General features: G+C 29.1%; 1 protein-coding gene and 2 long non-coding RNA genes across 3 annotated transcripts; 2 read left to right on the forward strand and 1 right to left on the reverse strand.

Annotated features, from left to right (window-relative positions):
• Nucleotides 1-208: 208 nt before the first annotated feature.
• LOC25486882 (aspartic proteinase NANA, chloroplast) lies at nt 209-3,938 on the forward strand. The gene is made up of 2 exons (XM_013608709.3): nt 209-1,130; nt 2,936-3,938. The coding sequence occupies exons 1-2, from the start codon at nt 427-429 to the stop codon at nt 3,759-3,761; spliced, it is 1,530 nt and encodes a 509-aa protein (XP_013464163.1). The 5' UTR covers nt 209-426; the 3' UTR covers nt 3,762-3,938.
• Nucleotides 3,939-7,293: 3,355 nt separating this feature from the next.
• LOC120578070 (uncharacterized) lies at nt 7,294-9,303 on the reverse strand. Its single transcript, XR_005644012.1, has 3 exons — nt 8,528-9,303; nt 8,341-8,385; nt 7,294-8,206 (listed from the first exon to the last, which is right to left on the reverse strand). It is a non-coding gene; the product is annotated as an uncharacterized lncRNA (long non-coding RNA).
• A 2,193-nt stretch (nt 9,304-11,496) lies between these two features.
• Nucleotides 11,497-12,224, forward strand: LOC25486883 (uncharacterized). The gene is made up of 2 exons (XR_003009367.2): nt 11,497-11,657; nt 11,747-12,224. It is a non-coding gene; the product is annotated as an uncharacterized lncRNA (long non-coding RNA).
• The last annotated feature ends 5,846 nt before the right edge of the window (nt 12,225-18,070 follow it).

Raw genomic sequence — 18,070 nt, forward strand, 5'->3', positions numbered from 1 at the left:
CATAATACAACTTCCCTACACAACATGAGTATTAGATATTTTTGCATATAAACTCAAGAAATAGAAGTTAGTATAAATATAGAAAAACAGATATACTAGATGCTTAAAAAGAAAGGCTAAAACAAAGGTCCTACACTTTTTGTTCTGTACCTCTCAAAAATCTCATCACATTTATTTATTTGTATATATGAATATATCTGTCGTTTGTGTTTTACAGCCTCGACACACCTCAAATAGTAAAACAAAATCTATCTTTAATTTCTAGCCTCTTTCTTCTCTCTCTCTCTATTTTTCTTACCCTCTTATTCACAATTTCATTACAACCCTTGAATCATAAGTACAAATATTCATATCTCTATCACAATCTATCTCTCTATATCATTGTCACATTTTTTATATTCATACATACATAAACATCTATCTAATATGCAAATGAATAGGAAATTGATGCAATGGAGTACACAAATTCTCATGACCCTTTTATTGATTCAAATCATTCATGTTCATAGCATGAACAACAATGAGGAAGATCATGAAGAGCATGAGAATATGGAGAAGATGAGTCTAGAACTTATCCATAGGCATGATTCAAGATTTCTTGGTGAGGTAGATCAAGTTGAAGCTATACAAGGGTTCATCAAAAGGGATATGAATAGAAGGGAAATGATGGATCAAAGAATAGCAATGAATGAAGGTTATAATAATAGAAGAAAAGACATTGAAATGAAACAAGATTTTGAATTTTCAATGCATTCAGGAAGAGATGTTGAAATTGGTGAATATTTTGTTGGTGTTACAGTTGGAACACCAGGTCAAAAGTTTTGGCTTATTGCTGATACAGGAAGTGAGTTAACATGGTTTAAATGTATGAAAAAGGTTCATCATAATCACCAACATAAACATAAACATAATAAACATAAAGGAGGGTCAAAAAAAAAATCAAGAACAAAATCTCATACAACAACAAGAAGAAGGGCTCATTCTCATAATCCTTGTGATGATGCATTTTGTCCACATCGTTCTCATACATTTCATCAAATTTCTTGTGCATCTAAAATGTGCTTGGCTGAACTACCTTATTGTTTGTCTGATTGTCAAAGTCCTTCTGATCCATGCCTCTATGAAGTCAGGTTTGTTTATTTTCTTCCTCTTTTTGCTAGGTGTTTGAAATATTCAAAATTGTTTTGTGGGGGTGTTGGAAGTAGATTAATAGGATTGTTTTGGAGAACAAAAAATTAGAATACATAGGCAAAAAAATTTCAGAGAGACAAACTTTTCAGAATACTAGTGTTAATTATTTGTTTCTAAATTTAATAATTATTTCATCGATTTTAATTCAATATATTCAAGGGTCATGCTTTGGATACACGTTAACATTTCTCTGTATTGAATTATAAGGATAATTTAATAAAAATAAAATTGAGTGAAATTAAAGTTTTTGCTTTTTTCATGGAAACAAGTGTTGCTAAATGAATAGGGTGTGTGACAGAGAGAAAAGATTTTGGACCTCAAATTTACCTTCTCTTTTTTGTGGGAAAGGGAGATCACAAATTAAGACAGTTGGGGAGCAGCATGTAATTTATTGAACTATTTGGTCTTATTTGTTAATAAAAAAATCATAATTTTTAAAGTATATTTATCGAGAAATGCTTACTTGTGTCTTTAGGGAAATTTTGTCTAAAAAATTGTTTCAATTTATTTTTTATAAATTAAAAATTAATATTTTATAATAAATATTTACCATTTAGAAAATTCTTAACTTGTGCCTAAAGACACAAGTTAGTATGACCTTATTTATTGTTTAAAAGATTTCTTTAACCTTCATTTAAAGTTCTAAAATGATTTATAATTTGAGTATGTGTTAAAAATTAAGCATTTCATTGTACCAAAAAATAAATATAAAATTAAGCATTTAATGGCATTACTCTGGCCAAAAGACATATCCAATGTTTTCAATTGGTTGGTTGGTTTATAAATTGTACCAAAATTAGTGTGCACTTAAGAGAGCAGAACATTGTCTAGTACGGCAACGTATTTAGAGTTCTGATAGGAGTAATGGTACATTGATAATAGACTGTTTATACCAATCAATAATCAATGTGTTTGATTATAGGGTTAAATAAGTTTTTTGTCCCTATAAATATAGTGAATTTTAATTTATTTTTTTGATAATAATCCCTAAAAAATTAATCATAATGTTTTCATCCTCCCATATACTGACTTATATTATATTTTCGAGACAAATTTTTTCTTTGATTCCTTAAACTATGCTCATGAGAAATTTGGTAAGAGGACCTTTAAAAAAGTACTCCTCATACACATACATTACCACAAAAAGAGGACCCAGCAACCATTCTTTCCAGCATCCAACCATTGGTTATAAATGAGAATTAATGTTGGTAGGTAACATCACATGTCCCACATTTCTTCATTCAAGGCATTCAGGAACATCAGTCTCTTTGTTAAATCTGTGCCTGCAATTAGCCCAACCTTTTACCCTGTTCACCTTGACAACTATATCTGGATATCCTTTACCCCTTTCAAACTAAAAAGGACAATCCGGTGCATTAAAGCTCCCGCATACGCAGGGTTCGGGAAGAGGTCCCACCATTTAGTATATTGTACGCAGCCTTACCATATTTTTTTACACAAGAGGTCTGTTTTCAGGACTTAAACCTTTGACCTTTCAATCACATGACAACAACTTTACCAGTTGCGCTAAAGTTACCCCTCCCTTACTCCTTTCAAACTAAAATTGAAAAAAAAAAAAAAATATATCAAAAGTTTGATAAATGAATTGGTACAAATTTTAATACATAGTTTTCATCTTCAGTACCTTAATACATGTCTTTAAATTTCTTATATTTATTTTAGGTTTTACTAACCAGTGCTCTACGATTAATGTTCAATTATTGACTTATGTTATCTTTGACAGCTATGGTAGTGGAATATCATCTGCTGTGGGATTCTATGGCACTGACACAATATCAATAAACCTAAGCAATAAAAAGATAGGAAAGCTTCAAAATCAAACAATTGGATGTACACAATCAGTGATAAATAGTCCAGGTTTCCCATATGAAAATGTAGGTGGAATATTAGCCTTAGGCTTTAGACACCATTCATTTGTTGACAATGCTGGTCTAAAATTTGGTTCAAAATTTTCCTATTGTCTTGTTGACCATTTGAGCCACAAAAATGTTTCAAGCTACCTAACATTTGGAACAGCTCCTAAAGTCAAATTGTTGAGTGAAATCAAAAGAACAGATATGCTTTTGTATCAACCATTTTATGGTGTGAATGTTACCGGCATCTCCATCGACGATCAAATGCTGAAAATCCCACCAAAGGTTTGGGATTTTGATGCTGGTGAAGGGATGATAATTGACTCAGGTTTTACCTTAACAGCACTTGTTCTTGAAGCCTATTATCCTGTTGTAGAGGCATTGAAAAAATCATTGCACAATGTGAATACAATTAATGATCCAAATAATGGTGGTTTGGAAGTTTGCTTTGATGCAGAAGGTTTTGATGAGAGTGTTATGCCAAAGTTAGTGTTTCATTTTGGTGGAGGAGTAAGGTTTGAACCACCAGTGAAGAATTACATCATTGATGCTGCACCAAAAACTAAGTGTCTTGGATTTTTGCCAATAAATGGAACACGTAATTCTATTATTGGTAATATTATGCAGCAAAATCATCTTTGGGAATTTGATATTTATAAAAACACTATTGGTTTTGCTCCTTCTCCATGCCACTAGAGACTTCTTCTTTGTATTGAATGTTTTTTCTTATTCTCATGGAGAGAGATTACATTTTGTGTATTTGATTGAATTGGATTATTATTCTTTAGTTTTTTTTTTTGTTTTTCAAATGTTGTGTAATATATCACATGTAAACATGTATCATAAATCTAATTAGAGTTTTTCTCATGTTAATGATTTAATGGTATAGGTATGTTGTTGCATCCATACAATGAAAAAGTGGTTATTTGGGCATAGTAAGTGCAATTAGGTGTGCGAATATGTCAGGTCAGGTTAAGCTTTGAAAGGCTAGAGTCTGACCTACATAAAATTTGCAGGTCTGAGTCTGATCTATGACCTATAGTAGACCTTTTTTCTTGGACTGTCCTGATTTATTTAAAAGTCTAGCCTAACTTGAAAGTCTATTTGCAGGCTTATTTCATGTTAAGACCATTAAATAGTTCATTTTAGCTATTTTAAAGTAGGCTAAACATATCCTAAAGCCTATTTAAAAACCTAGTTCACCCTAAGGTGTGACTATGACTATAAGATCTTAAAAACCTATTTCATTATAAGGCTTTAAAGCCTATTTAAATAGTTCATTGCTTGAGTTTTATGTTTAATATAAATAAATAAAAAGTTTTAATAGATATGTATGAACAAACCGACCTATTAGACTTCAAGGCTTTTAAAAAAACCTAAGTTTAAATTTTTTAATAAAATAACTGGACCATGGTAGACCTATAGAAGTCAGACCATAGGCCCATATATTTAGAGGATAGATATATTTCAAAGAGAGATGAACAATTATGCATGCTAGCTTTTCTAAAAAAATAAAAAAATAAATAAAAACATTATTCATGCTAGGTGTTAGAAAATATCACAATCAAATGCTAATTAATTAGTTTGCGGGAAAGGAATGAAGGTAATTAACTAGCGTCTACATCATATATTAATTTCATTATATGTCATGACAAAATGTATGTTTGTGTTTATTGTAGTTTTCTGAGTAAAAACATATGTTTAATTTACAAATGTCAATTGCACTAATTTTGAAATTTATATATATATATATATTTGGTGAAATAAAAATATTTACTAGTAGAATTAGATACAAATTTGGCGTGTTTCATTTCAATGCATTTTTTGCTAAGGTAAGTGCCTTTTTTTTTTTTTTTTTTTTTTTTTATGTATGAACTTTTTTAGACTTGAATGCAACTTTAGTCTCTCAATTTTACTAAATCTGCAATTTTGATTCTTTTATTTATTTTTTCTAAAAATTTGGTCACCCGTTTTAAAAACTTGAGACATTTGGTCCCCATATTCATATTATTCTCACCTTCAATTTTGATGATATGACATGGACATGTCTATTATGATGACATGACAACCACAAATATGTATATATTGATTTCTTAGGGAAAGAAATTCAACTCATTTCATTAGATAATTAGTCGTTAATATAAGACGGTACATCAATATACAGTTGAGAGTTAGCTTCTAACATGGATGTCTGTGTTAACTCATGAACGATCATATTTGTTTGTCTCATGCTGAACTCTACATTAGTGTTGATAAAAAGGTTAAACAAATGTCTACAAGAAATAATAATGCTATCAAAGTCGTTATTACTGTTATTGTTACAATTGAAAGCAACAACAACAATCTTCAAATGTAGAGAATAATCTATGTTTAAGCCTAACCCACCCACTGCAACATTTGACAAAGTCCTAATGCTTCACCAACATTCATCGAACATTACGAGGCGAACTAGTTGGTTTTTGCTAAAATAAAACACTCGTCGGAATCTCGAATGCACATACCAATACAAACCTTATTATGAGCAGAAGAGAAAGAAGCATGAACGTTACATTTCACTACTAGATAAAGCAAAATTAAGGAGGGAAATTAATGACGGAAAAAAATAAAATTTCTCACAAATTCCTTGGTTGCAAAATTTAGTGACGGAATTAGAGATGGATTTCATGTTTTCCGTCACTAAATTTCGCTCACTAATTTTTGTTTTTTAGTAGTGTTTAAATCTACCTTGGGGTGGAAGAGAAAATATATATATTGATTTATAGTGTTTTATTTGAATCGTGCATATAAATTAAATCCAATTTAATTTTAATATGTGGGTCATCAAAAGTTATATTAACATGAGTCATCGAAAATTATGTAGACATATACAAGTCATAGAAATATCACCAAGATTAATTAATAACATAACATTCCTTATCAAATATGTCTGATCCAAAACTCCTTTGCTTTTGGTTTTAGCAAAGTCGATCATATCTTGAAACTTAGATTGAGGTAGAAGAATATTCATCACTAGTGTGTTATGTGTACAACACAAAGATATATCCAATTATTGAAGTGTACCGTATACGCCTATCAAAAGAAGAGAATCCCACGTTAAAAAGAGAGATAAAGATTGAAAAAGATGGTTGGTGTTTTCCATAGTATGAACAAAGTTTTTTTTAACTGTTGAAAACGTTCCTTTAAGAGTTTAGCCATCATGTTTTATGTTTATGTTTGGTAACACTGATAGATTAGCTTAATATAATTTATTGGATTAGCTTATAAGACTTTTGATCAAATTAACTAGATGTGTTTGAAAAAATTAAATGTGTTGGAATAGTTTATAGTTTTTTTTAATATATCATTATAAACGGAATGTGTCCTAAAGATACACGTTAATTAATTTAATAAAGAAATATCAATCATGAAGTGTGTATTTAATTTTTTTTAAAAGTCAAAATATGTATTTTTTTATTGCAAAATTGTTATTTTATGTTCTTTTAACATATATTCTTATGACATAAGTTAAAAAGACTCTTATAAATAGTGTTTGAGCAAACTATAAATTAAAGTAGAAGAAGCTTGTCATCTGATGAAAATATCTATAGATTGTGATAATCTATGTCAAACATTATTAAGAAAATTAACATAAGAAATCATTAGAATATACTGAAAATGAAAACATAACTAATTAACACGTACCATTCATCATGTTAGATCATGTTTGACAACTAAGCCAATTTAGATTTGTCATTTATACCAATGATTAATTAAAATATCTTTTGTAGACCCAACTAGTAATCAATTGGCAATAAGACAAAATCATCCGTAGCAGTTAATAGTTTGGAGTTTTGCGCGTTATAGATGACAAAATAGAACGGACAAATTTTAAGGCATCTTTTATTTGTTTTTAATTGTGTGATTACAGAAAATTCATTGTGAAATTATTTTGTTTTCTATCTTTAAACATGTGTATGGTCTTGAAGTTCTTGACCAGAGGAGGAAAGAGATGAAAGAATTAACAAAATCATAGAGAATGAAGTGAGGGAAAGTTGCGTATATTTAACTTGTGAAATAAATGAAGTACAAGGTGTAAGTTCATAATATTATAACCTAAGAGGGTGAATTAGGATTTCAGATTTATAGGATAATTTTTTCGGAAAAATTGTTCAAAAAAAATATTTTTTCAAAAAATTGTAATGAAGGTATGAACAAATGCGGAAAAACAAAGAGTGTAGGGAAGAGAATAATAACACAAGAGAATTATAGCGGTTTCTCTTAAAATTTAAGGGTACATCCACTCCCTTCACACCACGTGAAGGATTTTTACTATGTATGAATCTTTGTTACAGTAACCTCAATCCAAGACACCCTAACAATATTTTTATACTCCAAGACAGCACCCCACTATATTTTACAACAATTCGCAGAAACAATGGCGAGAAACTTTTTACAAAATAAATGAAGAATAATTTGTATAGATGTTTATCTTGATCAATATCACTTTAACAATATGAACTTAGTGCTCAGAAAAACTTTTTGTGAATGTTAAAGTACGGACGAAGTTTTTCAAAAACAAGAGTGAGAGTTTTGAATGCAAATGATATTGAAATTCACAATTGAGAATATGAAAGTTGTTGAAATGGTTATGAGCTCAATTGGTTTTATAGAGGTTGTAAATATGTTTACGAAGCAATGCTACCTTTCATAAAATTGAAATGGCACCCATTCTTAAACTTATGATTTATAAAGGTCTCAAATGAATAGAAACATATTTGAAATGACAACCATTCATAAAATTTGATTTTCCGAAGGTGGTATACTGTTATCATATGAGGTGCAACCGGTTACACCTTCCAACGTTAATTTTTTTCAAATTTTCAATTGTTGTAACTGGTTACCATGTAAGGTGAAACCGGTTACATATGCCCAAAATTGATTTTTAAGAGTTTTGGATGCATTGCTTCATATGGACTTTAAACAATAACTTAGAAAACTCCAAAGGCTTGGTCTAGTGGTAAAAAGACAGGTTTTAAATTCGAGAGAATCTGGGTTCGAGTCCCGCTAGTGCTTTTGGAGGGAGGTAAATGTAATTACCTTTGTAAGTGATCTTTGTGTTCGAAGGTCTTCCCTGCCTTGGACTGAGGCACCATCCCCTCACCCTAAAATTTTTGTAACAAAAAAAAAAAAAAAAACAATAACTTAGAAAAAATGTTTGGAAATGTTTTATGAACATTCTATGTTGTACCAAAGGTTAAGAATGATAAATCATAAGATAAATGTCATTCATACTTACAAAATGTATAACATAGAAGCCTAAGCCTTAAACATCATTCTTCAACTTCAGACCGTTGGAAAAATTAGACATATAATCATTACAAATAATAAATCAAACACAAATATATGCACAAATAAATATGATTCTTCATCAAATTAAATAAAGAATAAAAAACTTATCGATTATTGAATGAGGCGTGTAATACATTGGACTTAAGAGTATTTCACCACCATGGATAGGTTATCCGATGCAGTTGGTCTCATAGCTAGTACTCTCTATAATACAACAATCATTTTTTGCTAGCACCATACGTGAATTAGAAACATCTAAGAAACAACTTGTTGGATGCTCAAGGGAACTTTATTATTTTAATTTTCACTCATAGATATATGTATATAGTTGCTTTTCAACAATATGAGTATATTCAGATAACCAAATACACTCCTAGATGAAATTGAAAAAATGATGAATGCCTCCTGGTGGGGACATGGAGGTACAAGTAACAAAGGGTTTCATTGGTTATCTTGGGAAAAGTTATCGGTGCACAAAAACCATGGAAGTATGGATTTCAAAGATTTGGTAGCTTTTAATGTTGCAATGCTTGGAAAAACGGGCTGGAAACTACAAACTGATTCAGATAGTTTAGTTTCAAGAATTTTTAAAGTCGAGTATTACCCTAATAGTAGCTACCTGGAGTCGAAGTGGGACATAATCCAAGCTTTGTTTGGCGTAGCATTTTCAGTGCCAAGGTGGTTGTTAGACAAGGTTCCCGTTGGAAAATTGGGTAATAATAAGACTTGTTTTGGCCAGTGCGCATACGCATGAGCTGGATTAATCGCCCATTATTAATGAGTCGGAAACCGGTACGAAAGCCAAAACAATAAAATAATAAGACTTGCTAAGCTAATGTACAGTTTTTTAAGTGAATTTTCTGTGATAAGAACATCCTAATGTGAAGCGTGGGAGTTATTCAGGCTTGGGAAGTCCAAAATATTAAACTTTTTTTTTTTTTTATTGAATGTAAGTTAAGGTTAAGCTTTATCTTGATTGATTTTATTATTATTTTTGAACTCTCCAAAAAAAAAATGGTTGAATTAGTGTATTGGGGGTTATCACAAAATTTGTATAAGATGTTTTTAGAAGTACACCCAATAAAATTGTCATTGTTTAGAGTTTTTAAAATGAATGAAGTCAAATTCAGGCCATCCACCTATTACTTTTTATATGTTATTGTCAGTCATTCTTATTACATTATGGTGTCTCAATTTTTTTTTTTTTTGAGGGAAACATTATGGTGTCTTAATTGTCATCAATTTATTTTCTTGTATTGATCCCACCTTGGTATTCATGGCTACTACATTAGAAAGAATGAGTTACAAAAGAGATGAGAATAAAAACTATGTTAAAGAGAGCTTTTATAAAGATGCTTTAGGGTTACTTGTAGATTCTAAGGATCCGGTCTAAAAGGAATAAAATATTTGTGCTTTGAAAATACGATTTCTATGTTGATTGAGGATCTGGATTTACTGCTGTAGCAAATTCAAACAGTGCCGCAGTAGCAAATTTCAGCCAGCAATCCATGATATGACGGGTCCAAATTCACAGGACAGCTGAGATTTGCTACTGCGGCAAACTGTGTGAATTTGCTACAGCAGCAAATCCAAATCCGTCGATTGATATGGCTCAAATGATGGATCATCTCATTACTCACCATATTTTTCCTCCACCACCACCCTAGACCACTCCTATTATTGTTGCTTCATATTTAAAGTTTCATATATCTATTTTATTATTTTATGTTTGTGTATGTTGCATTTGATTGTTTTGATGTATAATCCCTTTTGAAAATTTTGTAGACTATGATTTATACAAAAATTAATATGTACTCAATTTCACGAGGACATTTGAAAATGTGTTTAATACATTATCAAGTTCATGAACCAATTCATGATGACAATGAAATGATTCATACGAATACGATTTCCATATGTTAAAATTTAAAGGTTTAATTGCACTTTTTCCCTCTATAGTTTGTCAATTGTGCGATTTTGCACCCCATAGTTTTAAACGAGCGATTTTGCTCCCTATAATTTTTCCCCTTTCTGATTTTATGGTCCCCAAGACATTTATTGCTGATGTGTCTGTTTTTTATCAATTAATGTGTGCCACATGTGTAATTTTATTTTTAAAAAAATTAAAAAATGGTATTTTTCAGATTTTCAGCACTAAATTCTATTGTTGGTCACGTGTCTCCTTCTCTCAAAATCTGAAAAATACTATTTTTTTATTTTTTTAAAAAAATGAAATTACACACGTGACACACATTAATTGATAAAAAACAGACACATCAGCACTAAATGTCATGGGGACCATAAAATCAGAAAGGGGGAAAACTATAGGGGGCAAAATCGCTCGTTTAAAACTATGGGGTGCAAAATCGCACAATTGGCAAACTATAGAGGGGAAAAGTGCAATTAAACCAAATTTAAACTAAGAAAAATAACAATTTCTCACTTCACACCAACTAAGTTATTCTCCACCTAGACCTATCCAGAACGCTAAATCAACACTTAAATTCAATGAATTCTAATGCAACTAACAAACAAGGTAATGAAAAGGAGTTTGTATATTAATTTCTTCAAAGATGTCAAAATAAAGGCATACTATATATCATAACAAGTTCCATTTCTTTCATTCCATACTATTATATTCCATAGTACCTAATTGTTCAACTCATGCAATTTCCAAAATTCGTATGTATTAACTTTGATCCTATCAATTTTTCAATAAAAAATTAGCCTGTGGTAATTATAATTTCTAAACAAATGTGTCGCCATATTATTTTATGCATGATTTATACAACTTGATTTTTAAATCATTTTTAACTATTATTTCTATTTGGAAATGTTTCTATTCACTAAAATGAAAGGTTAAAATAGAAATAAAAAATATATATTTAAATTTTAACAAATAAAGAAAAATGGAATTTGATGATCATCAAGATTCTTGAGAGACATCTTTACTAAAGTTAATTGGTGATCGAAGTGACTGAAAGAGAAAAGTACGACAAATTGATGTACCATAGAGTCATCCAATTTTTTTTTTTAATTTTATGCTTGGCTACTTATAAATCATAAAGGCCACCAACTTTTAATTTTTTTTTATAAGCTAACAACCGTTTATCTGAAGTTAATAAGGAATGAAATAGTTGCTTATAAATTGATAAATTTTTCTTATTTGTTACGTGAAAAGAAGGAATAATATGGCTCAAATCCCACGTTATTTTTATGCTTTCATCATCTTTCTTTATCTATTTCATGTTGCAACCACTAACCGTAAGTATCTTTTTACACAATTTCCAATCCAAATTTATCTTATGTACCATATTTTATCACCTTTTAGTAACTTTATTTTTTCTTATTAGGCTTCTTATATCGAATTGGCTGTGATACTAGCAATGATTGTCCAAGTTACATGTGCCCCCCTCCTCTATCTCCACGGTGCACTAAATTTTATTGTAAATGCATATAAGAAAAACTAATCATATGTTACTTTTATGCATGTAACTATATTTGTAAGTCATAATGTCGGTACTACTATAATTTCTATCAAATCTTTATTTAGGCTTGTTTGAATTTTCAATTTATTTGAGAATACAAAAAGTGTATTGTATATTATATAATTATTTTAATTTTATTCACTCTTGTAAGAAGTGGAGAATTGAATAAATAATTATATACGTTCAATTTATTCAAATTTGTTATGAATATTACAAGTGGATGTCCATATAGCAATTGGGTTATTGGATCATACTGTTAGTTTATTGAACCTTATTGTGCTTGCTCCCCAAGTCATTGTATTTCTCTATAAATAGAGCTCATATGTAACCTAATTATACATCACAAGAGAATAACATAATCTTCTTTCTTCTATCTCTATTCTCTCTTCTTGTTCTTATTCTAATAGTTTCATAACACGTTATCAGCACAAGTTTACCAACTGAGGTATGCAATTCTTCTTAATCTATTTTTTTATGTAAATAAGTTTTAATTTTGTATCAATGATTATAGGCTATACTGTTACAATTCCATCAATTGAAATCAGTGCCTTATAGATACATTAAATCAGTGCCTTATAGATATGTTATATAGTTCTTGAAAAGCTTAAAAAAATTTAAAAATCAACCAATTTTATTCTCCATGAATTCCTGAAGAATTCAATAGTGATACATGGATTGCACAAATAATTGATTTGATTGTGAGTAGTTCGTGAAAAAGTTCTTGAAAAAACTCATTTTTCTTTTGTGAATTGGTGTGTATTTTTTTTCACCAAATTTCCATGTTTTATTGATTTAAGATTCAGTTGAAATTATCCCTTGATTTAATTATTATTTTATCTTTTTAGTTTAATTTTAAAAATCTCTATTTGATCGAGATTGTTTCCTTTAATTGTGGATTATTTCCAAAAATTTTGCTGAAACCAGTTTTGTTGGGTTTAAAATAAACCAACTAGTTTTTATTTGGATCTAAGTTAAATATATATATATATATATATATATATATATATATATATATATATATATATATATATATATATTATAATTGATTTGAAACATATCTTTACGTTTGAGTTTGTTTCAAATATAATATTAAATTAAATATCTATTTTTTCTTCATAAAATTAAGGATTCAAATTTTATTAATTTTTTTTTTAAGATTTGATCTAAAATTATTTTCTAAATTCTATATATTTTTTTCAAAAAAAAAAAACGATAATGTAACTAATTTCGTTTTTTTACTGACTTTATGGCTCTTGTTTGTTATGGATTCATTGTCAATTTGATTGATAGACACCAATTAGAATCATGTATTTTGTTTTAGTTGATTGTCACAATTTTTTGTTTTGAAATAAAAATTGGATAAAATCATTATTTTTAGAAGCAAATTGACTTCACGATAGAAAATTTTGATCCCATGCGATTTTGGCAATTTCAATTTCGCAACCACCAAAATCGTGTTTGGCACCTAAATTATCATGTTTTAAGTTCTTGAATTTCAGCTCATATAGACTATATAGACTCTTTTCTAAATTATAGTAGGCCAAATTTTTTTTCAATGTAGAAAATTTTCTATACTTTCGAAAAACTGAAGTTTCCTTTAAGGAGATATGTACATCAATTTGTTCTAGTCAATATTTGTGTATTCTTTTGATGAAAAATAAGTATTTTATTTTTATGGTTGTGCTTTCATGTAATTTGAGAAATTTTTGTGTGGATTTTGATTTAAACTTATTTATGATCCATTATCGATATGCACATAAATGTCATATATACAAATATTTGTTTTGAATTATTGAGTATGGTTATTTGATCATTGTAACAACAAATGCAAATATGTTGTTAGCATCGAATTGAATTTATTTGTTGTTAAAATATATTTTTATTTGGCAAAACATTTATATCCTACCTTTTAATTTCTAGTTTGAAATTAAAATTGATTCACATAATTTTTGTGTATAAACTTTGTATTTAGTTATAAAATAAATAAATAATTAAAGAAATGCTATATATTTGGTTATGATATATATTTGTGGAAGATTTGTTGTATTTTAATAATGAATCTCAACTTTTGTGATTCAATTTGGTAGTACATTATACAAAGGATTGATTCTTTAATTTTGAGAAATATTGATTCTACAATATATGGGTAAATATTTATATTCACATGTAGTGAATCAATATTGACATGATTTTTTCTCTCGTATATATAAGATTCAAGTTTATTTCATTTGAATTTGAATATTTGGGTTATAGCATGATTATGATATTTGAAATTTATTGTTATTAATTTTTATTTTTTTTTACAATAATATGGTTTCAATCATGCATTTTGGAAGAACCACGAATATTTTTCATAAATTATGATGCAAGGAATCAATGTTAGCATTGCACTTCAAAATAAATAAATTATTGAAGGCTCTGGAATAACTAATTTATTGTTACATGGAGGAACAAAGTTAAACATTGAGATTGCATTCTCATAAAATTTTAATGTTAAAAATCTCTATATTACGAGATATACTCTGAAGAAAATAAGTGTAGTGAAAATTTTATTTTGTCTCTTATTTATAATACACTTATATTAGTGCAATAGAAGCACTTATTATTGTAAACATGAAGTTTACATATTATATTATTTGTGCAATGGAAGCACATAATATCATAAACCAGAAATTTACAAATTATATTAAATTTATTGTTGGCAAGACTGGTTGGGTTGTCCCGGATCTATTATGATGCATAAACTAGTTGAAAAAAAAATAAATTAATATGGATATATATTGAAGAGCCAGAAGATTCTTCAATCTAGTGACTTTTGTGTTACTAGTTCCTAAGGGAAATTGACAATTTAAAGGAATGAGTATCTCACCTATATAAGGTGTTATTTAAATTAATACACTGATCATGTGAATCACTTGGATATTATATGATTTGAATCGATGCATCAACTAAATAATCACATGTATATTCACAACCAGAAGTTTGTGAGATTATTATCTAAACAAATTTGACTAAGAGTTTATTTTCTAAACTTTTCAGAAAGCATTTCATAAGTATCATTCACCAATTCAAATTCATATTGAACAGCTGGTAGCATATGCTCATAAAAATGGATTTGGAGATCCATTATTTAGACGTCTAAAGTTAATTGTATGATTGATACTTATGAGACCATACCTTATAAACTCTATTTTGGTTATGAGATAATGCCTTATAAACTCAATTTTGGGAATCAATAATTTTGTATATTGAGATAATGATATGCATCAAGCCAACACATTACTATATGTAAGTTCTCCCCTTAATTTATCATTGGGAAAATATATTTGATATAAATCTCCATCTATCATTAATTGTATTGAGCCAACTTGTTTACAGCCTAGTAGGCTGATTATCAATTGATGGTTTGGTTTTCCCAATATTAGGGGGAGATGGTAAGCAGCTAAAAATTGTGAACCTGATGTTCAAATAAATTATTTGAAAGGAAATATTATTGTCTCTTCTTGATCCTCAAGATATAACTCATTTGCAAAGGTAAACAAATCTTATTAGCTGCTAATGCTCCAATCGAAATAGATGTTCATATTAGATAATCTAATATTGCAAATGAGTCTTCATCGTGCCTGAAGCATGATAGATCAATCGGTTCCAAATATAAAAAGCTTTGAATAAGAAAAGGAGCTTAAAGGAAAGATAACCCAAAACGAGGATATAGAAACTCTAAAAGAGTTTTCTGACATAATTGTTTTTTTCAGTTCCAGAAGAACTAATCAGGTACCTGAAACTTATAAAATATTGGTAAATTATGTCATGAATGAAAGATCTCAATGGAATGAGATGGAACCGAAATGAAGTCAACGTTGACGTGTTTTTGCATATAATATAGCGCTATATGTGATAAGTAATAATGAGGATCATGTGTTAAAGTCGACTAAAGATTATAGATAAAGAAAATATCTACAGAATGGAAAGAGACAATTCTACTGAAATCAAACTCGCTTCATGAAGCAGACTTTGTTTTGACTTGTAGTCCGCACACTTGAAGGTGTGAAGTTAAATGACTATATATGATTTTTCGCGCGAAAAAGGAATTAGTATGGTAAATTACATATATACAAAGTTTGATATGATCACCTGAAGTGAATTGATAAATGTCTACCATTTATTTTAAAAGACATATTTACCAGAAGTGAATCCAAGAACTTTTTCATAGTTGATTAAGTTCAGTAGCACATGAAAGGCTCACATTATATGAAAATGTGCTACAATTTATTTTTATTATATGAAACTTCTTGAAGGATTTCATTTGAGTGAAACGTACTATCAAATCTATTGAAAAGATGACATCATTTGTCCATTTTAAGGATTTGAAATGAATTTGTTATAATCATATATATATATATATATATATATATATATATATTAGAACTCCTGCAGAGATTCTAAATTTTGTTATATAAATGTTTTTATGAACAAATCTAATTGATTATGTACTAGAATGATTGTGATGTCACTTGATGTGAATAAAGATCATGTCCTCAAGAAAATCATGAATAATTTGAATTGGTCAGGTGAGGACACGAATTCATTTTGCTTATTATATATATATATATCGTGGTATTTTTTTTGTCAATGTTAGTAAATATAGATATTGCAGCAAAGTCAAACATACAATTTGTATCTTAGAGAAACAACAATATCATCCGATCATTTGAAAATGTTAGCACTACATCAAGGAAGTGGAGAATGCTCTTTATTAAGGATTATGATTTCACACATACAAGAAACTTGTGGTTTTCTAATTTTAAAAGGAGGTTCTTTCAACACCTCAATATGAAGATATCACAAGAGCTGCTAATTTGGAGAAGAGTATGAAAATATATCATATCTTTCTACAAAGTCACCGTCAAGTAAAGATTTTGAGTAACTTGCATAAAAGATTGTTTAAACTTCTTCGTCTCATATATAATTGTCTTTATGAGGGGGAGACAAAATTGTGTTCTGCACTCTTTTTCCCTTAACCATGGTTTTATCCCATTGGATTTTCCTGGTAAGGTTTTTAACGAGGCAGATTATAACACAAAAGGATGTTGTACTCTTTTTCCTTCACTGGAATTTTTTTCCCACTGGGTTTTTCTCTAGTAAGGTTTTAATGAGGCATATCTAAGATGGACATCCAAGGGGGAGTGTTATGAATATTACAAGTGGATGTCTAGAGCTGTCAAAACGGACGGCCCGGGCTAAACGGGCCGGTCCGTATTAAAAATTATATATTTTTTATTTCAAAAAAGTACTATAAAACACTGCTATAATTTTTTTATAAATAATATTTTTAATATGTTTAAATAATGTCTAGCACAAAAGTAAATTGTAAACATTTTCGTACAAACGTCGTAAACTAAAACGACGAGGAAAATGATTTTAAATAAATTAGATATGTTATGGTTATAGATATTTATATATTCGATCTTTAAAACTATAAATAACGAAATGAATAAATATAATTTTATATTACATTTATATTTGTGTTAATTCATTGAATTTTCACTTTTGTTTTTTACTTTGATAATCAACTAAGTAAATAATTATTTGAAAAATATATATAATTTATAGATTTTTTTTTGTTATGCGGGCTAACGGGCTACCCGCGGCCCATTCGGGCTAGCCCTAACGGGTACCGGGCTTTTAAGGGCCGGGCTAAAAAGCCCTATTAAAATTCGGGCTCAATATTTTAGGCCCAAGCCCTATATTTATTCGGGCTAAACGGGCCAGCCCGTATGGGCCAACCCATTTTGACAGCTCTATGGATGTCCATATAACAATTGGGTTATTGGATCATATTGTTAGCTTATTGGGCCTTATTGTGCTTACTCCCCAAGTCATTGTATTTCTCTATAAATAGAGCTCATATGTAACCTAATTATACATCACAAGAGAATAACATAATCTTCTTTCTTCTATCTCTATTCTCTCTTCTTGTTCTTATTCTAATAGTTTCATAACAAAATTTTATATTTTGAATAAGATTTTATTTATTTATTGATATATGTAAATATTAGTGTGTATTTTAATCGAACTCATTGAGAACAAATTTGTGATAACATTGTTATTCTTGCATCAAAAACACAATTAAGGGTAGTTGTGAGAACCCTTTAATATGAAAATGTTTAAATTTATTAAGCATATGTA

This window comes from Medicago truncatula, chromosome 2 (assembly GCF_003473485.1).
Source record: "Medicago truncatula cultivar Jemalong A17 chromosome 2, MtrunA17r5.0-ANR, whole genome shotgun sequence".
Classification (NCBI taxonomy): Eukaryota; Viridiplantae; Streptophyta; class Magnoliopsida; order Fabales; family Fabaceae; genus Medicago; species Medicago truncatula.

What these genes read in the sequence shown, in the direction of transcription:
- LOC25486882 (XM_013608709.3), top strand. Translation starts at nt 427, where the DNA reads ATGCAAATGAATAGGAAATTGATGCAATGGAGTACACAAATTCTCATG. An exon ending in CCATGCCTCTATGAAGTCAG is followed by an intron (nt 1,131 to 2,935) that starts GTTTGTTTATTT and finishes TATCTTTGACAG; the next exon opens with CTATGGTAGTGGAATATCAT.